The 27,993-nt window shown below is 39.6% G+C and overlaps 1 protein-coding gene across 3 annotated transcripts in view; it reads right to left on the bottom strand.

Moving 5' to 3' along the window:
• Positions 1–1,157: 1,157 nt before the first annotated feature.
• The window catches only part of LOC130910092 (serine/threonine-protein phosphatase 6 regulatory ankyrin repeat subunit C-like), a 37,539-nt gene continuing 10,703 nt past the window's right edge, over positions 1,158–27,993 (bottom strand). Inside the window, exons 15-29 of one of the 3 annotated variants that reach the window (XM_057827125.1) lie at positions 27,836–27,898; positions 27,636–27,747; positions 26,806–26,877; positions 26,509–26,710; positions 25,151–25,238; positions 24,939–25,056; positions 19,511–19,733; positions 18,478–18,543; positions 17,797–17,884; positions 17,480–17,563; positions 14,257–14,402; positions 13,707–13,789; positions 13,523–13,605; positions 13,307–13,398; positions 1,158–12,455 (exon numbers count right to left, since the gene is read on the bottom strand). In XM_057827125.1, coding sequence (XP_057683108.1) covers positions 12,184–12,455; positions 13,307–13,398; positions 13,523–13,605; positions 13,707–13,789; positions 14,257–14,402; positions 17,480–17,563; positions 17,797–17,884; positions 18,478–18,543; positions 19,511–19,733; positions 24,939–25,056; positions 25,151–25,238; positions 26,509–26,710; positions 26,806–26,877; positions 27,636–27,747; positions 27,836–27,898 — 1,792 coding nt within the window. In that variant the 3' untranslated portion in view covers positions 1,158–12,183. Of the gene's footprint in view, positions 12,456–13,306; positions 13,399–13,522; positions 13,606–13,706; positions 13,790–14,256; positions 14,403–17,479; positions 17,564–17,796; positions 17,885–17,972; positions 18,026–18,477; positions 18,544–19,510; positions 19,734–24,938; positions 25,057–25,150; positions 25,239–26,508; positions 26,711–26,805; positions 26,878–27,635; positions 27,748–27,835; positions 27,899–27,993 lie in introns of those variants that run through there. The other 2 variants (XM_057827126.1, XM_057827127.1) reach the window with 2 other exon arrangements.

The following is a 27,993-nucleotide window of genomic DNA, read 5'->3' as shown; positions in this document are numbered from 1 at the left end:
GGTCTTGTGCAGATACCAACAGGTTTTCTTCCAGAATGTTCCTGTATTTGGCTGCATCCATCTTCCCGTCAATTTTAACCATCTTCCCTGTCCCTGTTGAAGAAAAGCAGGCCCAAACCATGATGCTGCCACCACCATGTTTGACAGTGGGGATGGTGTGTTCAGGATGCTGTGTTGCTTTTACGCCAAACATATCGTTTTGCATTGTGGCCAAAAAGTTCAATTTTGGTTTCATCTGACCAGAGCACCTTCTTCCACGTTTGGTGTGTCTCCCAGGTGGCTTGTGGCAAACTTTAAACGAGACTTTTTATGGATATGTTTGAGGAATGGCTTTCTTCTTGCCACTCTTCTATAAAGGCCAGATTTGTGCAGTGTACGACTGATTGTTGTCCTATGGACAGACTCTCCCACCTCAGCTGTAGATCTCTGCAGTTCATCCAGAGTGATCATGGGCCTCTTGGCTGCATCTCTGATCAGTTTTCTCCTTGTTTGAGAAGAAAGTTTGGAAGGACGGCCGGGTCTTGGTAGATTTGCAGTGGTCTGATGCTCCTTCCATTTCAATATGATGGCTTGCACAGTGCTCCTTGAGATGTTTAAAGCTTGGGAAATCTTTTTGTATCCAAATCCGGCTTTAAACTTCTCCACAACAGTATCTCTGACCTGCCTGGTGTGTTCCTTGGTTTTCATAATGCTCTCTGCACTTTAAACATAACCCTGAGACTATCACAGAGCAGGTGCATTTATACGGAGACTTGATTACACATAGGCGGATTCTATTTATCATCATCGGTCATTTAGGACAACATTGGATCATTCAGAGATCCTCACTGAACTTCTGGAGTGAGTTTGCTGCACTGAAAGTAAAGGGGCCGAATAATATTGCACGCCCCACTTTTCAGTTTTTTATTTGTTAAAAAAGTTTAAATTATCCAATAAATGTTGTTCTACTTCACGATTGTGTCCCACTTGTTGTTGATTCTTGAAAAAATTTTTAAATTTCATATCTTTATGTTTGAAGCCTGAAATGTGGCGAAAGGTTGCAAGATTCAAGGGGGCCGAATACTTTTGCAAGGCACTGTATGTAGTACTTTATTTAGTGATATGCGGTATGTGCAAACCAATAATCAAGACAGCAGACAGTAAATATTTAGCAATAGCACTTTATTGAACACAAACAACCCTAAGCCACAATACTGAATGACGAGACCAATTGGCTGCAGCAAACATTTTATAAAATAGATTCATAGGTTTGAATGTCACTAAATAATTTTTTTCTTTTAATGTCAGAAAGACAAATGCAGGTTTTTCCAAAACATTGAATGATCATTTACATATTTAACATTTTTTTCTTGTAACAAACCATCATTCACATGTTCACACAAAGGAATAACAAGGCAAAGTGCTTTCAGGATTGCATTGTCGAATAAACTTAAGAGAAATTAATATGAACTGGTTGAAGTCTGAGGTGAGGAAGCGGGTGGAATGAGGGTAGGGGGCGGATCGGTCCTGTCTTGCTTTGGAGGTGGATGCATAGGGTTTGAAACTAGGTGGGTTTGGGGGGTAGGGATTTAACCTCAAACCTTATCCTAAACCCCTTGCTGTCAAACTGAACGCAGGGTGCTGGAACCGGGCGCAAAGACAGGACGCCTACCAAGCACAACATGTGAGAACGCAGAGTGAACGGATGGATTTAAAAGGCAAACGGCAAGGAGAGCACTCACAGTCTCACCCCTGGTGCCGAATCACTAATCCACCCTTCCATTGTCACACCAGCGACAACTTGTAACATTGTCACATTCCAAGGTAATCAATACTGTTCCAGAATGAAATTACAGTTACAGCCAGAGGTGAAAAACAAGATTTCAAGGGGGAAATAAAAGTCAATACATGGTTGCCTGTTTTTTACAAGATGACTCCGCAGTACGCCACTTAAATGTTAAAGGGGACTATCATCATAATCTGCATTGTGACATTATCTGGCTTCACATTCCAGTGGTGTTCGTCATATAAATGCTTCTCATAAATATTTTTTTTTTTTACCCCCAGACATCGACACATACAAACACAACCGAATACACAATTCTTTTTAAACTACCATTGCTTCGGTTAAAGTTTACTTTTACTCCCATACTGGCGAGCTCTTCAAGCAAGAACAAGGTGGGGAAACAAAGCATATTCAAAGCTGCGAAAACAAGGAGGTAGGAGAAATGCTACAAAGAACAACACGTTGCAAAACACCAAGGTTTGCTTCAAATCCACTAGGTGGTGAGTCGACTTGTAGTAAGGCAGCTCATCTTGCAGAGCCAATTCAATTTAAAAAACTTGGACAGCCCATCAAATTTATACTTCACCTCAAGTAAACTTTAGTTTCAATTCCTCGATCTCCCCGTTTTTATTGGGTAAAATATGTTTTGTTTTCGCCAAATGTTAAATCAATGCAATGCTTGACCACTTATAAGCCATTTGAGTGTTCTGAGCTCTTGGCTCATAAAACGGAGATCCGTACTTAGTGTACACGAATTAAAAAAATAAATCCATCCAAATACTTTTACTCAGAATAAAAAAAGGTTATTTTTAGTTGAATGAGATTATATAATATGGCTGTCAAGAATCAAATATTTAGGTTTTAGGAAAATTCTGGAAGCTCTTGATTCCACTCGATGAGCTCCTAAATCAATTCACAACACCTTACAAGAAATTCAAACCGTACCAAACCTTATCTTTAAGAGTTTCTCCCAGTTTCTATCTAATTTCGACACGTTGGTCGGTCCTGTTGTCATCACAGGTCTTGCTGCTGGTGATGGCATTGACTCCTTTAGCGCACAGTAGAACAAGTAGGTTTGCAGATATTGTAAATGAGGTAATCAGGCTAACTAGGGAACCCTGTCATTGACGCAGGCACACAAGCACACGCAGGAGGCCACTTCAATCACCCGTAAAGCAAAAACAATTACAAGCCTATTCAGACGGACAAGACCGTGGAATATGGAGTCAACTTTGGAATGTTGGGTAGATGCACCAACTCTTTTGTGTACAATTCTTCAATGTAAAGGTGCCCTGTGAAATTAGCTGATTGTAACTCATCACATGCCCTGATACAGAATCATTTCACTCCTGATTAGGGCTCACTTGTTTGTCCCTAGATAAGCCACTCCAAGTTAAAACAGGCAACCCATTTTCTACCTGTTTCTTTTTAGACTTAAGGCTGCCTGAGCAGCAGATCAACACCTGCTTCAAGTCCAGTTGTGAGGATTGTTGATAGCTTGTGAGCATTAATGAGGTGGCAACATCTACAGTGACTAAACAAAACCAATAAATGAAACAAAGACACACAATCACTCCTAAAATGTCACAAGACATGCAGGTACACATCCTTTCCTACAGTAGGCTATTCTTCATAACACATTCAAGGGGGCTCCTAAGGGACAAGTTCTCCAATATGGCTCTGTTTTAGAGTAATCAAGCACGGCGAGGCGACTTCCACCACGCAGTAAAAAGGTGCTCGCTAAAGAGGAAAACAAAAAAACAAAAAAAAAAATCCTCGCGGCCTTATTTCGATCAGGCTGGATTTACATAGAAGATGTTTTAATAGTACCGTAAGTGCGCATTGTAGCCAAAGCTAACTTATACACACATAGATGAAATACTTTTTAAATTGGAATTGTATTATTAAGGGAAAAAAGCTACTCGACCAAGTAACAAAAAGTAATTGCCCCGATTGTTAAATCATGAATTAACTGTGGTTTATCTCAACATTTGAAAAGCTAAATTCCATTCACCAAAACAAACCCAAGCCCAGATCTGCTCAATCAATAATTAGGACCTGTATGATAAAAAGAAGTCAGCCAAAAACAAAAGCTCAAAACGCTGCAACAAAATGCCACAATCCAAAGAATTTCAAGAACAGATAAAAAAAAAAAAAAAAAAAGAAATAATTGACATCAGTCAGCAAAGATTTACAAAGTATTTTTTAAGTTTTAAGAAGTACTGTACACCATGGTGAAAGCCATTATGCAGAAATGGTGAAAACATGGAACAGTGGTAAAAAGAAAAATGACCTTAAGAGCACAGAGACGACCCGTTTGGGAGGTCAGAAAAGGACGAAAGACAACATTTATAGAACTGCAGGCCTCCCTTGCCACAGTTATGGTCGGTGTAAATGACCTAATGAGAAGAGACTGTGCAAAAATTGCAAGTTCAAATGCAAAAACTACTGCTGACAAAAAAGAAGGCTTTTGTTACTTCAAAAACAAACAAAAAAAAAAAATCAATGAATAAAAAAACACTAAAACATTTGAATGATTCAAGACTTTTGGGATAATATTCTAGTAGTTGATGAAATGACAGTTTAACTTTTTTGGAAGGTATTTATGTTGTTTACATCTGAGTAAAAGAACAAAAGAACACCATGTCAACAGTCAAACACAGTGGTGGTAACTTGGTAGTCTGGGGCTGCTTTAATGCTTCAGCACCTGGCGATTTGCTGCGAATGATGGAACCGTGAATTCTGTGTTTTACGAGAAAACCCTGAAGGAGAATGTTCAGTCATCAGCTTGTGACCACATGGGGTTCTGCAGCAAGCCAACAAGCCCCCAGACACACAAAAGTCAAGATTTGAATGACCCACAAAAATAAAATGAAGGTTTTGGAATTGGTCCAGTCAAAATCCAGGCTTAAATCAAATTGAAATGCTATGGCATGACCTTAAAACACTCAAAAAACAGTGCGGATGAATTAGAGCAATTCTGCTCAGACGAATGGGCCAAAATATCTCCTCAGAGATGTGAAAGACTCATTGCCAGTCAATAAAAATTGCTTCATTTCAGTTGTTTTAGCTAAGCACCTACTGTACTATTCTAAGGGGCAATTACGGTTTCCACTCAGGGCTAGGTAGCTTGAATTTCCCCCGCTTAATACATAAAATTACTATTAAACGAAATAGCTTTTTATTTGGGTTATCTTTGTCTGGTATTTACATTTGAATGATGATCCTAAACATTTACGTGGGGAAAAGTTTGCGACAGGGTCATATTTTCATGAATCTGTACAAAGTACGTAGCAACCAGCCAAGGATTTTAGTTGGGGTGCCAGCTCACCCTCGAACCTAAATGAGGATAACCCTGGTAATAAATCCAGCATATACTGTTTTTTCTACCAGCAAGATCAGTGTGATTTTGTACTGGGTTTGCTCATACAGGAACCAGCATATGCTGGATTTCGTAGTAGGCAGGTACTAGAGGATATGCATATATGGCTGAATATCAAGGAATTGTTACATTCATGGTAGAGTAGTGCAGTTAATCAAGAATTGAGAAGTAATGTCAGCGTATTCGATTCCACGAGTATATTTATTCCCACTATGCACTGCCATGACACATGAAAAGTATGTCACATGGAGGGGGGAAGAAAGTCATAATTGTGTCACACTGGCTGTGTAGTGTAAATCCAGCCTGAGTTGTCGGTTCAACAATGAACACGGGCAAAGTCTTCCTTCATCATTTCCCTCAAAAGACACTGCTCCTCTGCTGGTGAAAACAAACGGCACTTTCGAGGGGAATGTTTCTCAGAAAAAAAACACAATCAACTCCAAGTAACAAAGTGAGGAAATACGTACAGTAGGCTATACAGTAGATAGAAATCTCAGGAGTTGGACTGTACAAGCTTTAGGCTACACGCTGAAAAGGTAGGAACACGCAAGAACCTTTAATGCTCAACATTAACACAAATAAGGCATTTTCAACACTCCTTTTATCCGTATATATCACAGACAGCAGGACTAAACACTTTTTTTTTTTCCTTAACTTTTTGTTGTTGTTGGAGAAATGTTTCATTCAAGGAGGAGGCTGCATATACATCTAAACATGCAAAAGAACATGTCTACCAGCTAAGAGACCATATGTGGAGGAATAAAAGATTCCAAAGTACAATAGTGTCATCCGTAAGGATGCACGTACACACACTAACATAGGCACACCTGCTCATTGTTATCTACCAGCCAACTTGTGCATGGTGCTTCCTCCAAGCAGGCTGCTCATCAAAGCTGCATCACAGTTTTAGGAACGGAAAAGCGCACGCGCACACACACACGACACAAATGCCACCGCTCTGAAAACAAACAGGTGAAAATCCTTTATTTGCTATAGCTGAGTGACTTTTGGTGTTCAACTTAAAAGCATCTTAAATAATCAACTGAGGAAGCAACGATAAACAAAAGGTTATTGCACTTTTATCTTTTGTCTATTTCCAAACGAGGTCAGTTTAAGAAGATTCATGCCTCAATTAAGACGACACATGACGTCACTTCTAGAGTACGATTCACACGGTTATTAACACTGCACACCGGCTACTACTGCAACCCTACTTGTACTCGGTCTAGTCTATATGACACACAAATCAAACACAACAAACGACGTTACTCTGCTTCGCAAAGTGTGTTGCAGAGCCGGAAATCGGCAATGGATACCGAAAAGTCGAGAGGACTCCGAAGAAGCTCAGAGAGTCCACACGGTTGTCTTTCTACAGTTTGTGTTACTGACAGTCAAGCTTGGGATGCACCGATTCGCCAACTGTTGGTGGGCCTGTTCGCTGTCATCCACCATCAGTGAATAGACACACTGATAGGTGTCGTTCATGCTATCCTTCAATGATAGAACACCTTTTGATCAAGATCTTGTTCTTCTGACACATTTGTTTCTTAAAGATGTCTTTGTTATGCTACAACATCCTTGGTGCTAAAGGTATCAATGCATCCCATTGTCAAATCAACTCTGTACTAAAATAAATCCTCAAAGCTCCTTAAAACTAGGTTTCGGGAGAGTGAACAGAACTTTGTGGTGCAGTCTTTGGATTTGTGCTTTCATAGCGTTTGATCCCAATCCATTCACATGCTGCATGTGACCAATTTTTTTCACAAATGTGCAATTTACACCACCCTCATCAATGCTTTGTGGCTAAAATCAAAACAAAAAAGGATCAGATGGCAGAGTGTGAGTTATGGGTGTTGGATGAACCATCAGACTGCGGTTCAATATGTTCAGTGAAATTTCCCTTTCCTACTGTACTGTATAAGGCTTCCGGGAAGTATAAATGGAAGACCATACCTTTCGGTAGTGACAAACAAAAGGCACTGTGCCACCGCTGTGCTTGATAGTACACAGGTCCTACTGATAGGGAGGGAGGGAAGGGAATGTAGAGTCTTGGCTAATAAAGTGGTTGGCCAGTGGTGAGAAATTGTTTGATAGAAATAGCTACCTTTCTACGATTAGACAATACCCATTATCTTGTAGGACGGGCACAGGTAACCGACTGACTGGAAAAAAAAAAACATTCTTGACTTATCCTTAACTAGAATTAAAAGGACGAAATCCTTCTTTCATGCATGCGTGGGGTCAAGACTGTTGCAGGGAAAGGGAGTTTAGCTGAAAGTTTGCGTCGTCACACACAAGATGAGGTAAAACTGCAGGTCCAATAAAAAGTACGAGAAGGTGCAGCAAGAAGCAACGTGGTAAAGGTAGGAAACGCAGGCTAGTGATAAATCTGTCAATATTGTTTCTGATTTAGGCTGGTTAGTACAATTGCCTAACTCTGGACTCTTCAAATAGCTGCATTTGTTTTTCTAAATAGTTATCGATCTATTATTAAAATCATAATTATTTTGTTTCCTTTCTGTGTGAAATATTTAAGACGTACTGCTTGGAACTCTTCATGGCCCTTTTGGAGAAGCCCAAGCTGATTGTTTACAAGTGTATATTGAATTAATTCATTCATTCAAAGTGGCAAATATGGCATTATCCTCCTCTGGGACAATCTCTGCACCATGGCAACCTTCAATTATGTGCTACCGTGACAGATTTGTGTGCTTCTTGACACCTGAAGGCCAACATGCCAGTTTAGCGGTCCCGTCTCTAACCAAATACAGGCGATGTAATGTGTCAGGTATTGCCAGGGATCAAAATCCTTTTTTAATTATTATTATTTTTTAAAAACATTTTCTAAAGCTTTTTAAGGCAAAAGGCTCAACAGTGGATCAGAGTTGAATTGAAGTTTGCCATTTTTTTTTAATATAGCAGTATTGTTTCAAGTAAAGACTGAGACATCCATAGAGGTAAAGAAATTCTGAAAATACCATGCTTTTCTCCCTCCAAATTGTTATGACATCAACAAATAAGTTCTGAGACAGACACACACTTTGATAAGCAAACACTCAACTGTGGGATTGCTTTGCCAATACCAAAACTATTTGTCCAATTATAAAACCTTACTGAGTGAGTTCTTGTATCCAACTATATCATGCAAATATTCATCATACTTTTATCCTACATGGTACAAAGACATGCAAGTCCAAACATAATAGTTATAATAATCCTGTGTTTAGGGGAACAAGTTACTGACCAATTTGAGCTACATCTAAAGGCAAATAAAGGTTTCTATGGCACTAAATGGGTGTTGCTTTGATGCATTTTTGTCAAACATAGGCGACCATTTTCTATTGTAGACCTTAGTTTGTCTTGTTTTGTTCCGGTTTATAAGGCATCCCCAATGAAATGGATGTCAAATTTCCCCACCAATAAGTGTTGTTGGCACTAAAAACAGATGGAAATTACTAGCCAACAACCTCAATGTAGCCTCTCAGTTCAAGGTAGACCACAACACATACTCTAAAACAAGAAGCTTACAGTACATGCTACCGGGTATTGTGCACTACTTGAAATCTTGAGGAGAAACCTACAACGAGCAGACATTCATTTCAGTCATGGCTCAGATTGGATGGTCATACTGTAAACGGCCTGAATGAATGCAAAATTGATGCTGTCGCGAGAGGTTTCCCCATGTCCTGTATACAGGTTTTGGCAATAGTTTGCGTGGAAACCCTCATTTGTATTTCAAATCCACTGGTGGCATGGATGACTTCGGCTAAGCAGATGGCAACGCTGGCGTTGCAATCTGTCTCACACTCACGCTATTGCTACGATTGGACCATCCACATGCACAACACTTGGCTAATAACTAACACCCCCCCCCCCAACATACAAGCATGTATAAGAACAATAAATCCTAACTTAAGATTGTATAGTTGCAGGGAGGCAACGGCTCCATTTACTGGTCATATTTGGACATCTATAGAGAAAAAAATATCTTCCCTGCCAGAACAGACGAGCACCTAAAAATGGCCAGAGTGTGTGGTGTTTCTGAGGAGCCTACTCGAAATGTATGTCGAGTCGCCTCACTGGACTTCAAGTGACTCTGCCCGGCAAATTCAACACAAAGGTGCAGCCACTCAGAGAATGTTATCTCTTGCTCTCACTCACATTCACACTTGCGCACACAAAAATGAGATCAAAAGCCAACGTGCAGTGGACAGCGCCCCGAGTTGTCAGAGACACATTTTGCTAATCAATGCTTGGCGCAAATCGCTGACTCGCCGACTGTTCCTATAATTCAGCAGCAACACATATGCATGTAAACATAAGTACATACATTACATCTGCTCCATTTTGCACACGTAGAACCTGAATGTACGAAAGTGCGTGCTTGACTATTTAAGTGCTCCGGGATTAAGGTCTAAAAAGGAATCAAATTTCATGGAACATCCTACGCACATAAAAACAAAACAATCTGATGCTAATCATCCTGCTATATTCTGATTGGTTCATTAATTTTGCTTTCTGCTTCTAGCACAGATCCTGAGATCACAAACGAATGATGTACCTTATATTTATAACCAAGAGTATAATCAAGTTCATTTCAAATCGGCAAACTAGCAAAAAGGCTCCTTCGGACTGGAGCCAGTGTGACTTTTAGTAGTTATCTCAAGTGAAGGAGGATTCAGTGAGTCTCAGTCCTCACCCATCTGGTCAACTAATGTGTGCAATTGTGCCACTTCACTAGCAGTAGATACGGTACAAAGTTATCACGGCCAGGAGATGAACCAAATAACGACAAATTTAAAGAAAACGTGATGCTAACAGCTCTAACGGCGCAATACAATCATCATCTTTAGTATGCATTTAGTATGTTTAGTACCAGAAATGGGATGAAGAGACAAATTAAAAAAAAAAAAAAAAAAAAAAAAAGCAAAACATTTTTGGATATTTGCTATTCCTGAACTTAGCACTGGGGAAGGGCATAATAATTGTGTGGATTTGATTGTTGCCTTAACAACTCTTGAAGCACTGATATGTGCTGTTCATTCAGTCTTGACTAGAGCTGCTCTCTAACGATGAACAAGCTATGGCAAATTGGATTTAGAACATTCCGAGAGATTGACAAAAATTGATTCCATGAACTTTCCATGAATTTTCACCAATATTCGACAAAAGAGATTTCGTCAACTGCCATCTCTACTGTGTTGGTTGAAGCAAATATACAAATGTATCTCCTTTCTGGGACTTTTTTTTTTCTTCTTATTTTTGAATGTTGTCATCCACAGTATGTGGTTCGTGCAATCGAAAGAGGGGAAATGTGAGATCATCGGTCTTGGGGAAGGAGAGGCTCATAATACTTTTGCCACTTTGCAGTCCAACTAAAGAGACGGAAGGCATGGGTCGAAAAAGGCATTTGATGAGACGCCGTCAAAGGCAATCCAGTGCATTTGTGTTGACACAGACGGTTTAAAATGCCCAAAACACGCAGAGCCATTCGTTTAGTCTTCAGGTCATCTGTCACAGAGTAAGACCGAAAGGAAAACCAAACACATTCCAGGGAAACAAAAGCCCTTGTGACAGTGATTGTCTATTCAATAAAACAAACAAAAAAGGCCAAAAGAAAAATATTGCTCATAAGTTGCCAAATAATAATAACAATGGAGGCAGTAAAATAAGCAGACAATACGCTTCAAATTGACGACCACCAAGAGACAGAAGCTATTAAGACAAGTTCAAGAAATAATCCTTCAACACTGAATGACATGCACACACACGAAAAAAACAGAAAAGGCCTAAACGCCACACTGAACTATTGCTCAGACCAGGCTAACTCTGAAATCTTTGCACAAACACTGTTCAAGAGATGGGAAATAAATTGAAATGGCTTGTTCATTTATGTGCTCAGATATATGACGCTCTGATGAGGTGTTGTTGGCAGATATTACTTGTAAAGCCTTCATCTAACAAATAAACAAGGCCTCAGTCACTTCACTACATCCTACAGTAGTTATTCTGACCTACTAAAAAACAAAAAAAACAAAACAAAACACAAAACATCAGGCCTACGGACCCTGGGTGAAGATGATGAAGCAGCTGCTAAACGAGTTGACGAGGTATATCAAGATCTATTGTCTCTCTCTGTACAGTACAGTTCATCTCAAATAAATAATTTTATAGCCATAGTAGTGTTGTTCAACTTTGGTCATAACATATTCTTAGAAACATTCTAGCCTAACAAACATTTAGGATGTTTAAAATGTCAGTGTTGGCATTCGGGGCCGATATCGGCGTGGCGCTCCTTTGCAAGGAGGCGCACTAATGTACGTATTCAGCAGCGTCACCTAGTTATCTTCCGATGCCAAAAAAAGTTAGGACCTGTATGTTTTAAAGGTACACCACAGAATCTTTGTGACCCTTTTCAGATTGTACTGTAGTACACGAGCATTGCACTTTTCAGCTAATTCAATTTTCTTTTCCCTTGTGTGGTTCCTTCATTAAAATAAAATAAAAAAACCTAAGCTAATGTACAATTTAATAAAAAAAAATAAAAAAAAAAAAAAAAAAAAAGGGAAAAAAATCTCTAAAGAAAACTCTTTGATCATTCTTTTGGGAAGGCTAGGAGTTCCTCTACAAGGTCACCAATGTGATATGACTTCACTCAACGATATGACGGTAAAACTTATTCCAGTGCTGTTACTTAACTGATGCTTTTAAAGGGTTCGAATGACTTCCACGTGGCCAAATTGCGGTAGTTTGGTTTTCACATTTGATCGGCGTGGCCTTGTAGAGCAACAAGCCTCTACGTAGTAAGCACTACTCTGGGATGGAGGAATGGGGTTCTAATTGCATATTAAGTTTGACTGCACCTCAAGAGAAGACCAAACACTCACACATACGGACACAGACATACGTACATACATACAGAGAATAGATATGTAGGCGGGTGCTCTCCTGGTCCTCTTGGCCACGTTAAAGGGAGACACCCACTGGTGGTAGATGACAGTGAAAGCAGCATGACGGAGCCTGGCGATGGTGTCCCTCACTCCGACAGGCAGCCGTCGACGCCCACCGGTGCGCCGTGGCGATCTTTGACGTAGCCGTTGTGGAGGCCATTGCTAGGCAGGGAGGCGCAAGTGGCCGTGATGCCGCAGTGCTTGAGCAAGTTGAGGCCTGGTGAGGGGGAGACCCCAGGAGAGGAGCAGGAGCAGGAGGAAGGGTCGAGTTGGGGGAAAGGCTTCATGGTGGAGAGGATCAGAGCCAGACAGTCAGCCACATCTTTGTTGGGCGCGCATGCCAGAGCTGGGGTGTGGCCTGATGAATGAGGGGGAAAAAGCCTTTGAGATGAAAACCCAAACTGTACCCGTTTATTTTTCTTTAAATTATTGAATAAACAACACAGTATAGCACCGACAATGGGAGTACACCAAACTCCCATGTTGCACATTAAAACTCAACGGCCTATGAAGACCCTCAGATTCCTTTTCTCTGTGTCTGAGCATCTTAACAGAACAGATTTAGAAAAAAAAAAAAAAAATCACCAATCATCGTGAATCAGACTTTGCAGGTACCATCTGTGTTTGTCAAGGGGCTCTCGCCAGCATTGAAAAAGCTGCCTGCCTATGAAGACCCTCAGATTCCTTTTCTCTGTGTCTGAGCATCTTAACAGAACAGATTTAGAAAAAAAAAAAAAAAAAAAAAAAAATCACCAATCATCGTGAATCAGACTTTGCAGGTACCATCTGTGTTTGTCAAGGGGCTCTCGCCAGCATTGAAAAAGCTGCCTGCATGTGTGGAAAAAAAACCAGTAGGGTACTATAACCTACAGTAGTGCTGGGCAATATGGTCTAAATTTGACATCTCAGTATGTTTTTCAGTGTAGACCTACAATGGCGCACACGCAAATCTTGAGGAGCAGCGAAATCTTGCAGCGTCAGTTGTAAAAAATGCCCCCCCCCCAATTGAGCTGTAACAATATTTATCAAATCAGGGTATATAATATACAGTATTGTCCAACACTACACTGGAGAGTATCAGATTCGAGGAAATACAGTAATAGATCAGATCAATGAATTGCCCAGCCATGCAGATTGGCCAAAAATCCATTTAACATGAATACAGCAACAATATGAAGATCCTACGTCAAAATGCGTTAAGATGCTCACCTTCCTCATCCACAGCCAAAACAGTGGCTCCTCTGCTCAGCAGCGCCTGCACCACTGTGGCCAGGCCATTACGAGCGGCTAGATGGAGGGGCCTAGAGAGTAGGTAAATTACTACATCAATTGCTCATATGTATTGTCTCTCTCAGCATAAAATAGACCAATAGATTTGACAGTTTTCACCAGTCCATCCACAACATCAACATTTTATATTCTCACATTTGCAGAGCGCTGTTGGTTGCGTTTACAAGAGTAGGACTGTGGATCTCTCCCAGAATCAGCAGAGCACACATTTCATGGGCCTGAAGGTACAGAAAACCAGACAAACATATAAAAGTAAGATATACCGAGAAATTTTACAAAGAGATTTGGAATGGAACAAGAATTACAAGTGAATGTTTACCTTGTTGCAGGCCAGGTGCAGGGCAGTGTTCCTATTTTCATCAAGCAGTGTGAGGTCAGCCTTCGCCCGGTGAAGGAGGATGGCTTAACGACCACAAAGACAAATTATGACGATATCATATTTAAGTTTGGGGCATGTTGTTGAGGAATATGTGTGGCAGAAAAACCATGATGAAATTGCAGGCGAAATAATTTTAATGTTTCCCCCCACCCCACAAAAGTAGTTATTAGAAAAGGAGTTAAGGCATACAATGTCACATTGTACACGCAAAGCTAAACTGAATATTCAAACAAGACTATTTTTTGTAAACAATACATTACTTCTCAATGAGAAAAATCATGAGAGCTAAACTTACACTCGTGAGTAGCATTAGTGATCTAATTTATTTAATGATTTTTTTATCTTGTCTGTACACCTTTCCTAACCTTGAAGAGTGAAGAAGGGTGACTGACAAATTCAGCACGGGATCAGATAATGACTACACGTTTAACTTAGTACAGTATACTATGATAGATGTATTCAGTCTGTATGTTTCCCTGAGATGACTTACCCACAGTGCCACTATGTCCCTTATCGGCAGCAACCATAAGAGCAGAACGTCCATTGTTGTCTACCGCATTGATCTCAGTACCGTGGCGAAGCACTAGCTGAAGACCTGCGACGTCCTCGGCAAAAGCAGCAGCATGCAGCGGGGTCCTGCAGGAGCGCAAAGCAAAGTTTGGCTAAGGACTTTACACTGTGTTTTATATACAATTGATATATTTTCCCTGATTTAACGAATTAGTGGATGCACATGACACTCAATTTAAGAAATAATTAAAATGGTAAATGTCTTGATGAAAATGGGATTTAAAAAAAACCCAAACATTTTTAAACAAGTGTACAGTGGTATGTCTACTTACGACATTAATTGTAACCCAAAAATTCCGTAAATAGTAGGCATGTGCCGGTATGATATTCTGACGGTATGACAACCTTAAGCCAAAATATCACGGTTTCAAGGTATTGCAATTACAGCTCTAAAATGTGTTACTTTGACATATCTGGGTTTATAAAAAAATAAAAATTATTTGAACAGGATTTTTATTTTTCAAAACATTAGTAAATTGGAACATAAGTATAATGTTAAGATTAAAAATTAACAAAATAGTCTAAACAAAATGAAAATATATGCAGTCCTTAAGGTGAGCCTAAACCCACAGCCACAGCTCAACATTATTACCATCAGAACAAAAATAATTCAATTATTTTCCACAAAAAGCACATGTGTATGACTAGTATTATGCTTTGATTAAACACACACTATTTCTCAACGCAGACAATTGCCAGAGGAAAAAAAAAAAAAAAAAAAATCGCCATGTTTTACCACCGCTAGACACACTAAACATGTTAGAGTTAACTCTCGTAGTTGGTGAGAAATGTTCATAATACTGTTTGCTAACCTTAATTTTGTATAAATGCGAAATCATATTAGAGGTTTGCCTCCTCAGCAGCCACTCTCCGCAAACATATTTTACATGTCGGTTGGCCCTCCTCCTCTAAACCGCGGCTGTCTAACTTTTCTGTAGCTGAAGTATTCCCATACCAGCCATAGTGTAGCACAGCTGACTCACTGACACTTAGCAACAACCAGTGAAAGAGGGTTGAGCCTTGCAGCTGCAAGCAAGGGACTTTTCCCTGCATTTTTGGGACCAAAAAAAAAAAAAAACCTAATACCTTGGGACGGTAAAACAGAAAATTGTAGCGGTTTTAAAACCTTGAGGTTTCCATACCACGGTATACCTTGAAACCGGTATTCGGCAAACGACTACTAAGTAGAGACACGTTTCACATGTAAATGCCCTAATCCAAGCATTACTGAATCACCACATTAAATTTTAGAATTGGGGTGAAACCAGAATAAAACAACAGCCAAACACATTTGAATCCAGCTTGAGGTAACAACTAATCGACAACTAATCGATTAGAAAATTAATCGACAACTATTTTGATAGCCAATTAATCGTTTAGGGCCTTCTTCACCTTAAACTTGTCTAAATTCTTGAAATAACATACGTATAACTTCTCAGTTGTAAATATTATCAAATTTCTTCATTATTATTTTACAAGTCTAAGTAGGACATGAACAAAACTCTGCTTTTACTTTGGAAAACAATTATCATCTTACTGTTTAAACTGGCTTCTTAATAACGCTGCAACAACTAATCAAGTTAGGAAGCTGTAATAAAATATTACTTTTGAAGGAAATAGACATCCATTTTGTCTTGTTACTTACAACATGCTTAAAACAACTTCAAGGTAAATTGTAAAGGTAACAGAAAAAAGTTACATTTATCCGATTAGTCAATACCTAAACCAACAGTTAATACTTGTAATGAAGTAGATAATAGGACATAATGCAAAGGGAAAAAAATCTTACATTTCGAGTGAGGCAATGTCCTCTTTCATGAGATTGATGATGCCCATCGCCTATCTCACTCTTCGTCACACAAAAACGTGAGGAGATCTGTGGTCTAATATGCTACTAATGTAGTGAATAGTCTGTGGGCTTAAATAAACTCAAAAAAGAGACAAAAAAACGCAAAGGTACTTGTGCTCTTTTGGCTCAGACGTCGACCCGCGAAACAACAACACCGTCGCCTCTAGAGGTGCTAGATTCGAGAATGATTCACAAACATCCAAATTCCGATTATTGAAATATGTCAAGTAAAGCGGAACTAAAAAACAGTCAGCGCGGTCTTCGGGATGCAATGAGGAACGGACCGAGAGTAAACATCATGCTTGTCATTACCCAGGTAATGACAAAGCTCATTAACGGCTCTGGCTCAACTCATGCCGCTAGATAAAAAAACAATAATACCTGACTGCTGCCGACAGCCGCTAGAAATCACGCCCACATAATGCTACGGTAGATATCTCATGTATAAAGAACTAGATGTGAAATGACAGACTTGGCGGCGTTAGCAGCACATGTATAGAAAACTAGATGTTTATTTAAAATACTCCTAAATCTTTAAAACAGTTTTAAACCTTTCATATGTCGAAAGTAGACAGAAGGAAAATTATAGAATAACAGGAGCAATTTTAACAACTTTAACGGTTGATTCACAACATTAAATTAATTGAATGTAGTTTAAAGCTGCTGATACAGAATGGGGACCTAAGTATTTTATTTACCGTTTTGAACTGTTAATTTGATACTGAAATACCGGTAGTCGATTATTTAAGCCTGAGAGGCTTTTTGTACAATTTATGTAACTAATGTACAAAACATTACAAGCAGCTAATAACACGGCGGGCGGGGGGAGAATCGAATAGTTCGGTGCCCAAAGATTCCCACCTCTAGTTGCTTCTGTACACGCCACTGTACTGCAACCCCAACATTGAAACGTCATCAACAATAGGCCAGTAGAAGAGTAGGAGAGAAGAATCCCATTACGGAAGCATGATAGGAAAGATTATGACCAGTAGGGCAGCAGGATCTTGTGGCGCGACATTTAAAAGCAGAAAGCACATACGCATCTTTTACAGTGTAGTATTTTTGCCTCTCGCAACCTGAGATTTCTTTCTGAACAAGAGGCAATATTTTCTTGTTTAGGCATGTCGTAACCTGAAAATTACATTCATAGAGACGTTTATAAGTAGAGGTACCACTGGTATTGTTATCATTAGATTTGTATTACTTTCAAACACAGTATATTTTTGTCATAGTCTTGGAATACCTCGTGCATAGCCAAAACGAAAGATGTACTGCATGGGTTATGTGGTCTTACCTTCCTTTGGCATCTCTGGTGTTAATCATGTGGACCCCGGCACATTCAAGAAGCCTTTCTGCAGCACCGCTGTGACCATTCATCCTGTTGACAAAGTACATTATTGTAATGTTTTCATCCAAACTGACTAGCATTTGGCTTATGAGTTAAATAATTATAGTGTCTAGGTTCCAGGTTATTTCTTAAAATATATAGATTATGTTAATTCACTGTTTGGATCTCACGAAACACTATCACAGATTTCTTTGCGATTACTCCAACTAAAGCCAACTGTGTTTTTCACAATGAAACAAATACACTGAATAGTGAATACTCACAGAGCACAGTGCAGGGGAGTGAAAGGGTTTCCCTCTTCATGAGTAAATGTTTTGAATTCAAGTAAAACCTCCAAACAGTCTTCATGCCCTGAAAACAAAGACACTTTATGTCACAAAAAGTGATGGACTACAATACAGCTAGTCCTCGGTTTACAAACCAGTTCCGTTCCTGCGCTGGCAATGAGTACCGGATTTCCGCTTAAGTCAGACTTAACCCTTTATATACACTCTAAATAAATAAAAAAAAAAAAAACCCTATCAAAATACATGTATTATACGTCATTGTACTGTCCTCGCCAAAACGTTGGAGCTAAGGCCAAGCTAGACAGTGAGCTAAGCGCCGAAATGACTATGTCAGACGTCCGAGTGTTTTGCTGACTTTATTTAGCTCCTCATAACATCAACACTTGCAGAATGAAACCAAAATAAAATGAAATTATAGCAGTCTCATTTTCGATAACAGCAATTCAAATTTGGGTTTACAAGTAGCTGCTGATACATGTTAATCGTTTGTTATTGTTGTATCAGTTAGCGTCCGCACATCATCAAAAACAATCACATAAACTTGCCCCAAGTATTCGACCACAATTGAAAACGCCCAATAAACAGTACAAGAGGGATTTTATACAGCCGGTGCCTCTGGATGCTTCACAAGCAACAAATATGCGTGCAGGCTGTCACCTTTGTCACTCAGCAGCTCTGTGTGTGCGTGTGTGGGGTGGGCGCGTCTGTACATGTGCTCGCTTCCTGTACCAAAATAAAAGCATGCATCACAAGACAAAAGTCAACATAAAACCCCCCCCCCAAAAAAAACGACGAGACTCAGGCGTCGTACAGTCAAAATCGCGTAAGTCGGGTCCGTCGTAACCAGTGTTGTTTTTTTGCGCCATTTTAATTTTAGTCTTAGTCTTTTGGACGAAAGTACTTATTAGTCTTAGTCATTTCAAAATGTGTTAGTTTTAGTCGACGAATATTCAAACAAGTTTTAGTCTAGTTTTAGTTGAAGAAAACTAAAAATTTTTTAGACTAGTATTGCTTGACGGATACACAAAGTTTGAGTTAAAAAAATAAATAAATAAAGGTTTCCGACAATTTCGAATGTACACTGACAGTCAAGTAAGGACTTACTTTGGCAACACTAGCCTTATTTTGGTGAGATTTACACAACGAATGTGGTAAAACAATATTCCTGCTGTGCAGGGAGGTACAAGTCCTATGTGGCTTACAATTTATAACGAACTTAAGGAAACATACATAACATGTTTGGAAATTAAAATAGGCCAAGCCCTTAAAACTGTAAAACAACACAAAACTAATACCCAACTCCTGGCCCACTCAGAACAAGTGCAAATTGAATTGTACTGTGTAACCCTTCTCCCCGTTTAAAAAAAAAACAGCCTGCACAAAACGTGCAGGGTCGTTACTCAAAGTGCAAAACAATACTATACAGAGATCAATAATGGGCTAGCTAAATAAAAAAAAGAATATATATTGGACTCGAATATAGTCAACACCGTTATTCCTACTACAAGCACAGCTCAAGTCATCCAAGACGCTTTTTTGGCTTGTCATAATGACGTCATCGTCATGAAAAAAATGTTCTTTAACGAAATGTTTTCGTTGTCGTCATCTTTGACGAAAACAACACTGGTCGTAACCCGGGGACTACCTGTATACAAATTTAGGTGAAACCTCAAGTAGCTTGAACTCAAACCTTTGTATGCAGCCCAGTGCAGTGGGGTATACTGTTTGTTGTCCAGCAGTCTGTCTTGTAGTTCCACTGTGGCCGTGATGGCCTGCACCAGATTGGCCAGGATCTCGGCGTGGCCCCTACAAGCGGCGTAATGCAGGGGTGTCCGACCCAAGGAATCCCGACACAGCGCAGAAGCTTTGTGCTCCAGCAGGGCTGAGACGCACTCATCGTGGCCTAACAACGCCTAAAACAAACGACCATTGAGGCTAAATCCATCAACCACAAAAAAAAAATGGGTACAGCGCCATTTCCGAAGTCTAAACCTAAAGTGCCCCTCACCCATGAAATAGTGAAAATTTTCAGAACCCCAGTCATGAAGTTCCAAGGTCGAGACTGTGATGGAAATTTGTAGTATGGACTGTTTAACTGCAGCTAATAATGTTACTATGAAAACTTGTGAATTTCCTGTCTTTTAGAAAGTTGAACAGGATGCGCCTGACAGGTGTCAATGACAACATCACATTTGACCGAGCAATACCATATTTGTTCAACCAATAGCGAGACGCTGCGTTACATACTTTATCCTCTGTTGCATTGTTTTCTCCAATTCGCAGTTTGTAATAAAGAAATCTCATCATTGTACAAAACCTTTCTTTTTATTGGTTTCCCAGGCAAGACAAGACTTAAACAGTGGGGTGATTGATCTTTTGCACTTGCTTCCCCCAGGTGTGGTATAGCTGCTACCTGAAATCCGCACCATTAATAATCTAGGCACTTTTAAATCACGGTTAAAAGACCCACTTTTTTAGGCTAAGCTTTTTCACCTGACTTGTTGTGTTATGATGTGATTTTATCTGTTTATTGTTTTATTTGCTGTATTGACTAATAGCGTGACACAATATTTTTGCTTTTTTACCTCAATTTTTTTTTGTACAGTACTTTCCTGCCTTTTATTCATCAGCTTTGTTGTACAGCATTTGAGGGCCTTTCGGGTTTTTGTAAAGGGCTATATAAATAAATTTGCTGTGGTTCATGTTTGCCGTCAAATGAGACTAACAAAGTTGAGTTACATCATAGGTGTCCCCACGGAATATCTGGTTGTAGGACCATTGATTCCCGAACCTTTTAGGGTGCTTTCACACTAGCACTGTTTGGTCTGTTTTAAACTGACAAGAGTTCTTTTTCTTCATTAGTCCATTTCGTTTTGTAAATGTGAACGCGCATCCGAACTCTAGTTTGGACACATGAAATTAACTCTGGTCCGCTCAAAAATCATGGGTCTCGGTCCGCTTTAAGCGCACTCTTTTGCTATTTTATGTGCAGTCACAGCGTGCAGCTCCAGGCTGTGACGCTACACACAGAACATCCTTGGAAGCAGAAGTACATCGTGGACGCTATTCAAAATCAACAATGGCAAGATGACCAACGATTATCAATAGCCAAATGTTGTTGTTCTGCGCTAAGCGGTTGCATTTGATACACAGAGTCTGGTTCTAATATGGTGGTTGTGTTGTGCATGCTGTTCCTGAACGAACCAAAAGAGAGTGACAGTGGCCAAGATAGGCAGAGCTTTTCGGGGCGGCCGTTTCGTGAGTCTCGCTCTCCTGGAAGTGGCGACAATTTGACAGTCAAAAGTCACAAAGGTGAGAGTGATTGCGTGACTTGGGGTACCACACGGTTCCCTTTCGTGGTTTAATTTCCTCTATGCATTTTTTATATACACCAGTTCAATCGGCATAAAATCGGGAGGGAGCGACATCACTGCTGGCCGAGCGGCAGACTAAATTTATGCTACATTAAGTGCAGCGTCACAGCGCCATGCTGTGAGGCAGCATGTAATGCTGCATGCTCCCTCCCCTCCCAGGATGGAGGCATTCCTCTTCTATTTGTCCAATCAATGAGTGCGCCTTTCGTCCACGTGATGCTATTTGGAAAGTTCGGTTGGCGCAGCATGAATGTTGAACCTTTCCAACAAGTTATTTGCAAGTTGCGAGGTAGCTCTCCAACCAGACCCTAGTCCTTTTGGTCTAAAGTGAAAGCGCCCTTATACTAAGTATAGAATCTTCTTTAAAAAGTTTTTGGTATATCTTAAATTATTATTAAGCACTTTGGCATTATTCAGTTTACTGTGTTACTAATGTACTTAAAGATAGATATATCAAAATGCTAACTCTTGGCCAAAACTGAAAATGCAGAAACTAAGGCTGAAAACGGAAGTTAATTGTAATGCCTTATTTTCATTTAATTTTTTAAAAACTATAATTGTCTGGCTGGATCTGTTTGTGTACGTTGCCAAACTTGTATAGGAATTAGATACATTGTTGTTTTAGCTATGCATTGGCGTATGTAAACAGGGACAGCAAAAAAGAGTCACACTGACCCATTTTTCAAAATTTCAATTGAGGTTTGGCATAGTCAAAAGCCCCTTTCAGACATACGCTGAACGCCTGTTAAATCCCGGGATTTAAACGGGCAGCCCTTATTTCTGAAAGCCATTTCCTGGGTCGACTGAAGTGAAATAAAATGAAAAAAGTCTCAGTGAAGTCTAAAATTTATTGGAAAATTAGTTTTTGTGGCTAATGGCCTTAATTGTGAGTTGGAAGAATGGGGAGATATAACAGATAGATAGCAGAGAACGGATAGATGGCAGAGTTGCCTCAAGGGACTATACAGTTTAACCAGCTAAATAAGAAAAAGAATGTGACTTCCGTCTGTCTGTCACACGCTGTCAGTAAGTAAAATCACATGAGAGGTCCAAACTTTTCACATTTCTTATCCATCTGGAATTGATGCAGTCTAATCAGTTCTTTCGGCGTTTTGCTACACCTAGACACAAGGCTTGAGCAATGTTTGCTTAAATGTCCCAATTTGCTTTCAATAAACACAGTGGTGGGAGCGGCTTATCGTTTAAAGAGGGAATGCCAATCACCTGCAGGTTGGAGCTCGTAGAGCACACGGTCTGACCATTCTCCTGAGGAGGGGTTTAACAAATCAACAAAATTGTAAATCTATCATTATTAATTTTTGTCTTTTTTTCCATACACAAACTTTTTCAAAAAAATTGATCGGAATATTCAACCAGACATTAACATGTCCTGTATTTTTGTCAACGCAAGAGTCTGTGGGTGACAAAGCGCCACCACACACAGGTTTCACTGAAAAGAAATCATTAGTCAGCATTTTCTTGTCCCATCTTTAAGCAGAAGGGGTTAAAACTAGAGCTGCCCCAACTAGTCGACGTCGTCGACGTCATCGATGACGTAAATGCGTCGACGGGCAATGACGGGTTAAAAAAACAACAAATACATGCGGATAAAGTTTAGAATGGCGGGCGCTCACGATACAAGCGGTTGTTACTGGCACCCCCAAGGGTGCCGCTGTTATTTCAATGTGACCGGCGTTGTCAGATTGAGCTAAGAGGAAGAAAGTGGGCGAGCGAGCGAGAGAGGGGGAGCGAGATCGGTGAGTTGGAAAAGTGCGCGGGTAGCGAAGAGTTGACTGGCTTCATCCCTCACGTTTTTGTTTTGGTCAATAAAAGTATCCTTAAAGAGCCATCCGACGCCTCTCGGTGTTTTTATGCACGCCGCCGCCTTCCTGAGGAGGAAATCGGACGAACCCAGACGAACCGACGACAACGAGCCAAGTGAATCGCCGGTGAGGAGTTAAAAACACCGCCAATTTCCAAAAAGGGCAGAGTTGGTAACACGTGAAAGCGGCATAAAGCCAAAAAAGCGGACCAGAATAGCCAGAGCCTGGAATTATTTCAAGGAAAATATGGAGGGTGCCACTTTGTGTACTCTTTGCTAAGCTGAGCTCGCATACCACGTTAGCACGTCGGCTATGAACGAACACTTGAAGCGCCGTCACCCAAGTGTAATTTTTGAAGACAACAAGAAACAACAAGCTAGCGGATTGTAAGTCCATACAACTTTCTAACGATTTTTTAAATGGCACTTGCCTTTATGTGCGTCGTATCAATTTATTTAGTAAAATAATTAATTATATATATTTTTTAAATTATTGTTAAATTTATTAGGATCATGGAAGCTCCCACTTGGGGAAAATATATACATATATCCTGTATATACCTAATATAATAAAAATATATATGGAAACACCACTGGCCTGCTTACTGTAATCCATGACTGCACTGATGTTAGTTATTTAATATTATAAAGTTTTACATTTTGTAGTATACTATAAAATTAATACTATATATTTATTTTTTGGTACTGTGGGTATGTGTGCCTTTCATTCAAAATAAGTGTGGTAATATTTCAGTGTGCCCTCTACTTTATTTATTTTCAGGTTAAAACAAACAAAAGTTGAACAGTTTTTCCCATCCCCAAAAATGCGGAATGCACACCAGAAAAAAGCATCGGAACTCACACAAAGTATTCTGAAAATGGTTGTCCGGGACATTGCAATTCATTTTAACATTTAGAAATATATAGACAATGGCATACCACAAAAAAAGTAAGAATTGTTTTGACTCCTGTTAAAGAGGTGAAGTCAGTGTTTCCGTTTACATTTTTTTGCTCTAGTTAATGCCAGCAGCATTTGACCTCATTGTTTGTGATTTATTATTGGTATTTATGTTATTTATTTATACGTTAATAAAGAATTTAGGTGTTCCAAAATGTTTTTAGTGAATTAATAAGCTTGAACAAAAAAATCATTGTTACAGTAGTAAAAAAAAAAAAAATTATTAGATTAGTCGACTAATCGTAAAAATAGTCGGCTTACTCATCGGGAGGAAATTAGTCATTTGGGTCAGCCCTAGATAAAACAGTACAAAGTAAATTGTGGCTTAGGCTACGTCTGCACTAGGCCGGATAATGGCCTTAAACGTGTAATTAGTTGGACTATACGGCATGTTATCTACACTAGTATGCCTATTATCCGGATTAGTTGTTACACGGATAATGATAATGTAGGCGGGTAATGTAACTCACCGCCTAAGCGCCGCCCAATACGGACTGCTGTCTCCGTACAACATTCCGATACTCAGAAAGGGACGTCACGCCGTCGCTGTTTGTAGTGCGAAAAGCCGAGCGTGCTCTCCCTTCACTCGCACTCCTGCATGATGCGTTCAATTGCGATCACGGAAAAAAAAACAGCGATCACAAAATAATGACAGTCTAGAATGTGTTGTAATTTCTAAATTTGCAACGGACAAGTAATGAGTTGCCGGTTGAGAGGTTAACCGCGCGGGAGATGACGTAACACATTAGACTTCTCCTTTCTACGCATGCGTAGTTTGCGCAAATGCAGGCGTACCTTGCAAAAGCTGCGGGGCCTTAAACGCACTTTAAACGAAGTGTGGACAGGTAGAAAAATAGTCAATAAAATACCCTGGAGAAAATGATCTGTCCTAGTGTAGACGTAGCCTAAGAATCCAAATTTTACTTTAGTTTTATGGCACTCAAATCCATATGTTTTGACTTACCCCTCTGTGCAAAGCTGTGCTGCCTCTTTTATCCTTAGCATCTGGTACAGCCTCTTTCGCCAACAAGAATCGGACACAATCAGTGTGACCCCCGAGAACAGCAAGCATCAAAGGTGTCCTGCACGGCAATGGAGTGACGAAAACGGAAGATGTTTAATCAAGTACAAGGAAGCGTGAATCAGTTGTTCAGAATGACACACAGAAGCACTCACTGGCCAAACTTGTCCGCCACATTGGTGAGGTCTCCTTCCTCCCCACATTCAATCATCTTGTGCAGACAGTCTGAATATCCGTGAGCAGCTGTAGAAATGTAAAACATTTTATTGAGAATGAACCACTAAACCTACAAATGAACTGTGTCAGATGACAACAATAAATCACTCTACAAACCTTTTGATTGTTATTTTATTCTGGGTTATGATCAGTGTTGTTAATCTTACTTTAAAAAAGTAATTAATTAGTTACAAATTAATTCTCCCAGAAAATAATTGGGTTAGTAACTCAGTTACCTGAATGTAAGATTAGTTACTTGGCAAAGTAACTGGTGTTACTTTTCATGTTTTTTTTTTTTCATTCAAAAAACCCCCCAAAAAAAATAATAACCCAAAACAAAAAACATAGGTCACACTATCTGAAGTTCAAAGGGTTTTTTGGGACAATGGCTGTAGTCCAATTCTTTACACTAAACTTAACTAGACACAGGGGTATTGCAGATATTGCTATAACTAGATCGTAAGCTTTTCTATGTTTGGAAGTCATTTAATGTTGTAAATCAACTAAGGGTGTAACGGTACATGCATTTGTATTGAACCGTTTCGGTACGTGGTGGTACGTTATGAAGTTTTTCCAAAAATAAAAAACGACAAATACTCTAATAATCTCATTTAATGCTTTTTCATGCCACTTTAAACTAATTTAGTGCCCATGCCCAACTGCAGATAGTTTCAACCACACAAATTGTGAATTGTCTAATAATAAATTTTTAACCGATAACTGATATTCCAATATTGTCCAACTCCAAAAATCCGATATCCATAACAAATCGATATATGCGGTGGTGGATTTAACATATTATGGTTAATTGTATTGTGATGCCACATTGGATACTAAATAATGATAAATGTAACATACAACTTCAATAAGCGTTCTGTGAAAAAAAAGAGAACTTCAACTGAAGTTATGAAAAAAATGCCTATATTGTACCACTATATTCATTGTTGAAATCAAAATAGTGCAAACATCGTTTTTTTGGATTAAGTGCGAGTGCGAAGTGCCAATAAGACACTGCCATATCACTTATAGCTCACACTGTACTTCTGGCTCAAAATAACAATGAAGGCACACAGCTTCAGTACAGTGAATGAGGTTTGTAATAGTTTATTGTTCATTTAATTTTTGCACCATGAATGCAAAAGGTCAGCTCACATAACAAATCCCAAGCTCGTACTTTTTGGCTTAATGCAGACTTTATAGGTCTAGCAGTGACCATTTGGCTGGCATTCTGGCAAAATTAAATGCAATTTAACTTTTGACTCCAGAATTTATCGAAATGCAACATAAACTATCATACCTGCAACATGAATTGGGGTCCAAATGAGGCGGTTGTCGTTAAGAAGACACGAAGCCCCCTGAGCCAAGAGCACCTCCACACATCGGGCGTAGCCTTTCTGGGCAGCCAGGTAGAGCACAGAGCGGCCAGCGGCATCTTGCATATCCACATAGGCAGCAGTCTCGGTCAGTACACGCAATGCCTGCCAGTGGCCTCTGTCAGCCTGCAGGCAAAGCAGTTGACAAGGAGGACAGGCATTTTGCTTTCATTCTATCTCTCAAAGTCATGAGTCAAAGTGGAAGGAATGTTGATACTCACAGCGAGATGCAGTGGACTGACAGGAATACTGCTCTCTATGTCCCCAAGTGCATTAAAAGACATCTCTAACAGCTAAAAACACCAACACACACTTGTGTAAATCTTGTGTGCCAAGCAACATTTATTAAAACACTGACAATCAAAACAAATGACTCTATCTTAACAATCATAAGAGCTGTATTGTGAACATGTAATGTTTTTCCTGCATTAAAAAGCGGCAGCGGCTGTACAAGCTTAAACTGTGAAAAATGTTATCTTAAGAGTTTCACTAGATTGGTTGGATTTTAATCACAATTGCAATCTTAACCCCTTCAGACCGGCATTTTTTTGCTGGGCCAAAAAAAAAACAAAAATCTGCATGGATTTTTACTCAAACACCAGAACAAAGTGCAATTTTTTGGTCGGGAATATTTAATGCTTTTATTGATTATTTTTCATGTTAATGTAGTTTTAATGCAAAATGGGCACTCTAGGTTATCCTTTCTGAAGTTGTGTTTGGTCAGCCATTTTCAAAGAGCCAAAATAGCAAAGAGGGAGTGATTTCGATGGATAAAGTTTCATCCAATCATCTCACAGAAGTGGCAATAGCAACAAAATTCAGTGTATGTATTGGTTTAGAGATGCGAACGCGTCAAGTCCTTCAGCAGAATGCTTAGGTCTGAAGGGGCTGAGCCTGCCGCCTTTGCGGTACTGTATCTGAAACATTTGTAAGTCGCTGTGAAGACTATGTCGATTCCTACTGCAAATGTATCTGAAATTTGTGTGGCTTTTCAAACAATACATATACAGTACATCAGACATTTTGTTTTTGAACAAAAAAATACACATACCAGCTCTAGGTTCTGTGTGTTTCCATGATAAGCTGCATAGTGAACGGCGCTGTAACCTTTAGCGTTAACCATCGAAGGATCGGCACCATTGTCCAGAAGATGCTCCAAGCAGCTTTTCATTGACAGTAGAAATACATTTATGTACAGTAATCACGTGACCAACCAAACAAAGATGTAGTGGAACAGCAGGAAAAACTCACAAGTATGACTCCTTCACCTCTTCTTCATCATGCTGATGATTCCCATAAAAATTACCATCACCCCTGAAAATACAATATTAAACAACATTTGCTTCTGTAGAAAAATCGAACCAGTCTAACCAATTACATAAGTAAAATATCACCATCACACCTTTAAA

Source organism: Corythoichthys intestinalis, chromosome 2 (assembly GCF_030265065.1).
Source record: "Corythoichthys intestinalis isolate RoL2023-P3 chromosome 2, ASM3026506v1, whole genome shotgun sequence".
Taxonomy (NCBI): Eukaryota; Metazoa; Chordata; class Actinopteri; order Syngnathiformes; family Syngnathidae; genus Corythoichthys; species Corythoichthys intestinalis.
This window is presented reverse-complemented; position numbering and strand designations above follow the sequence as displayed.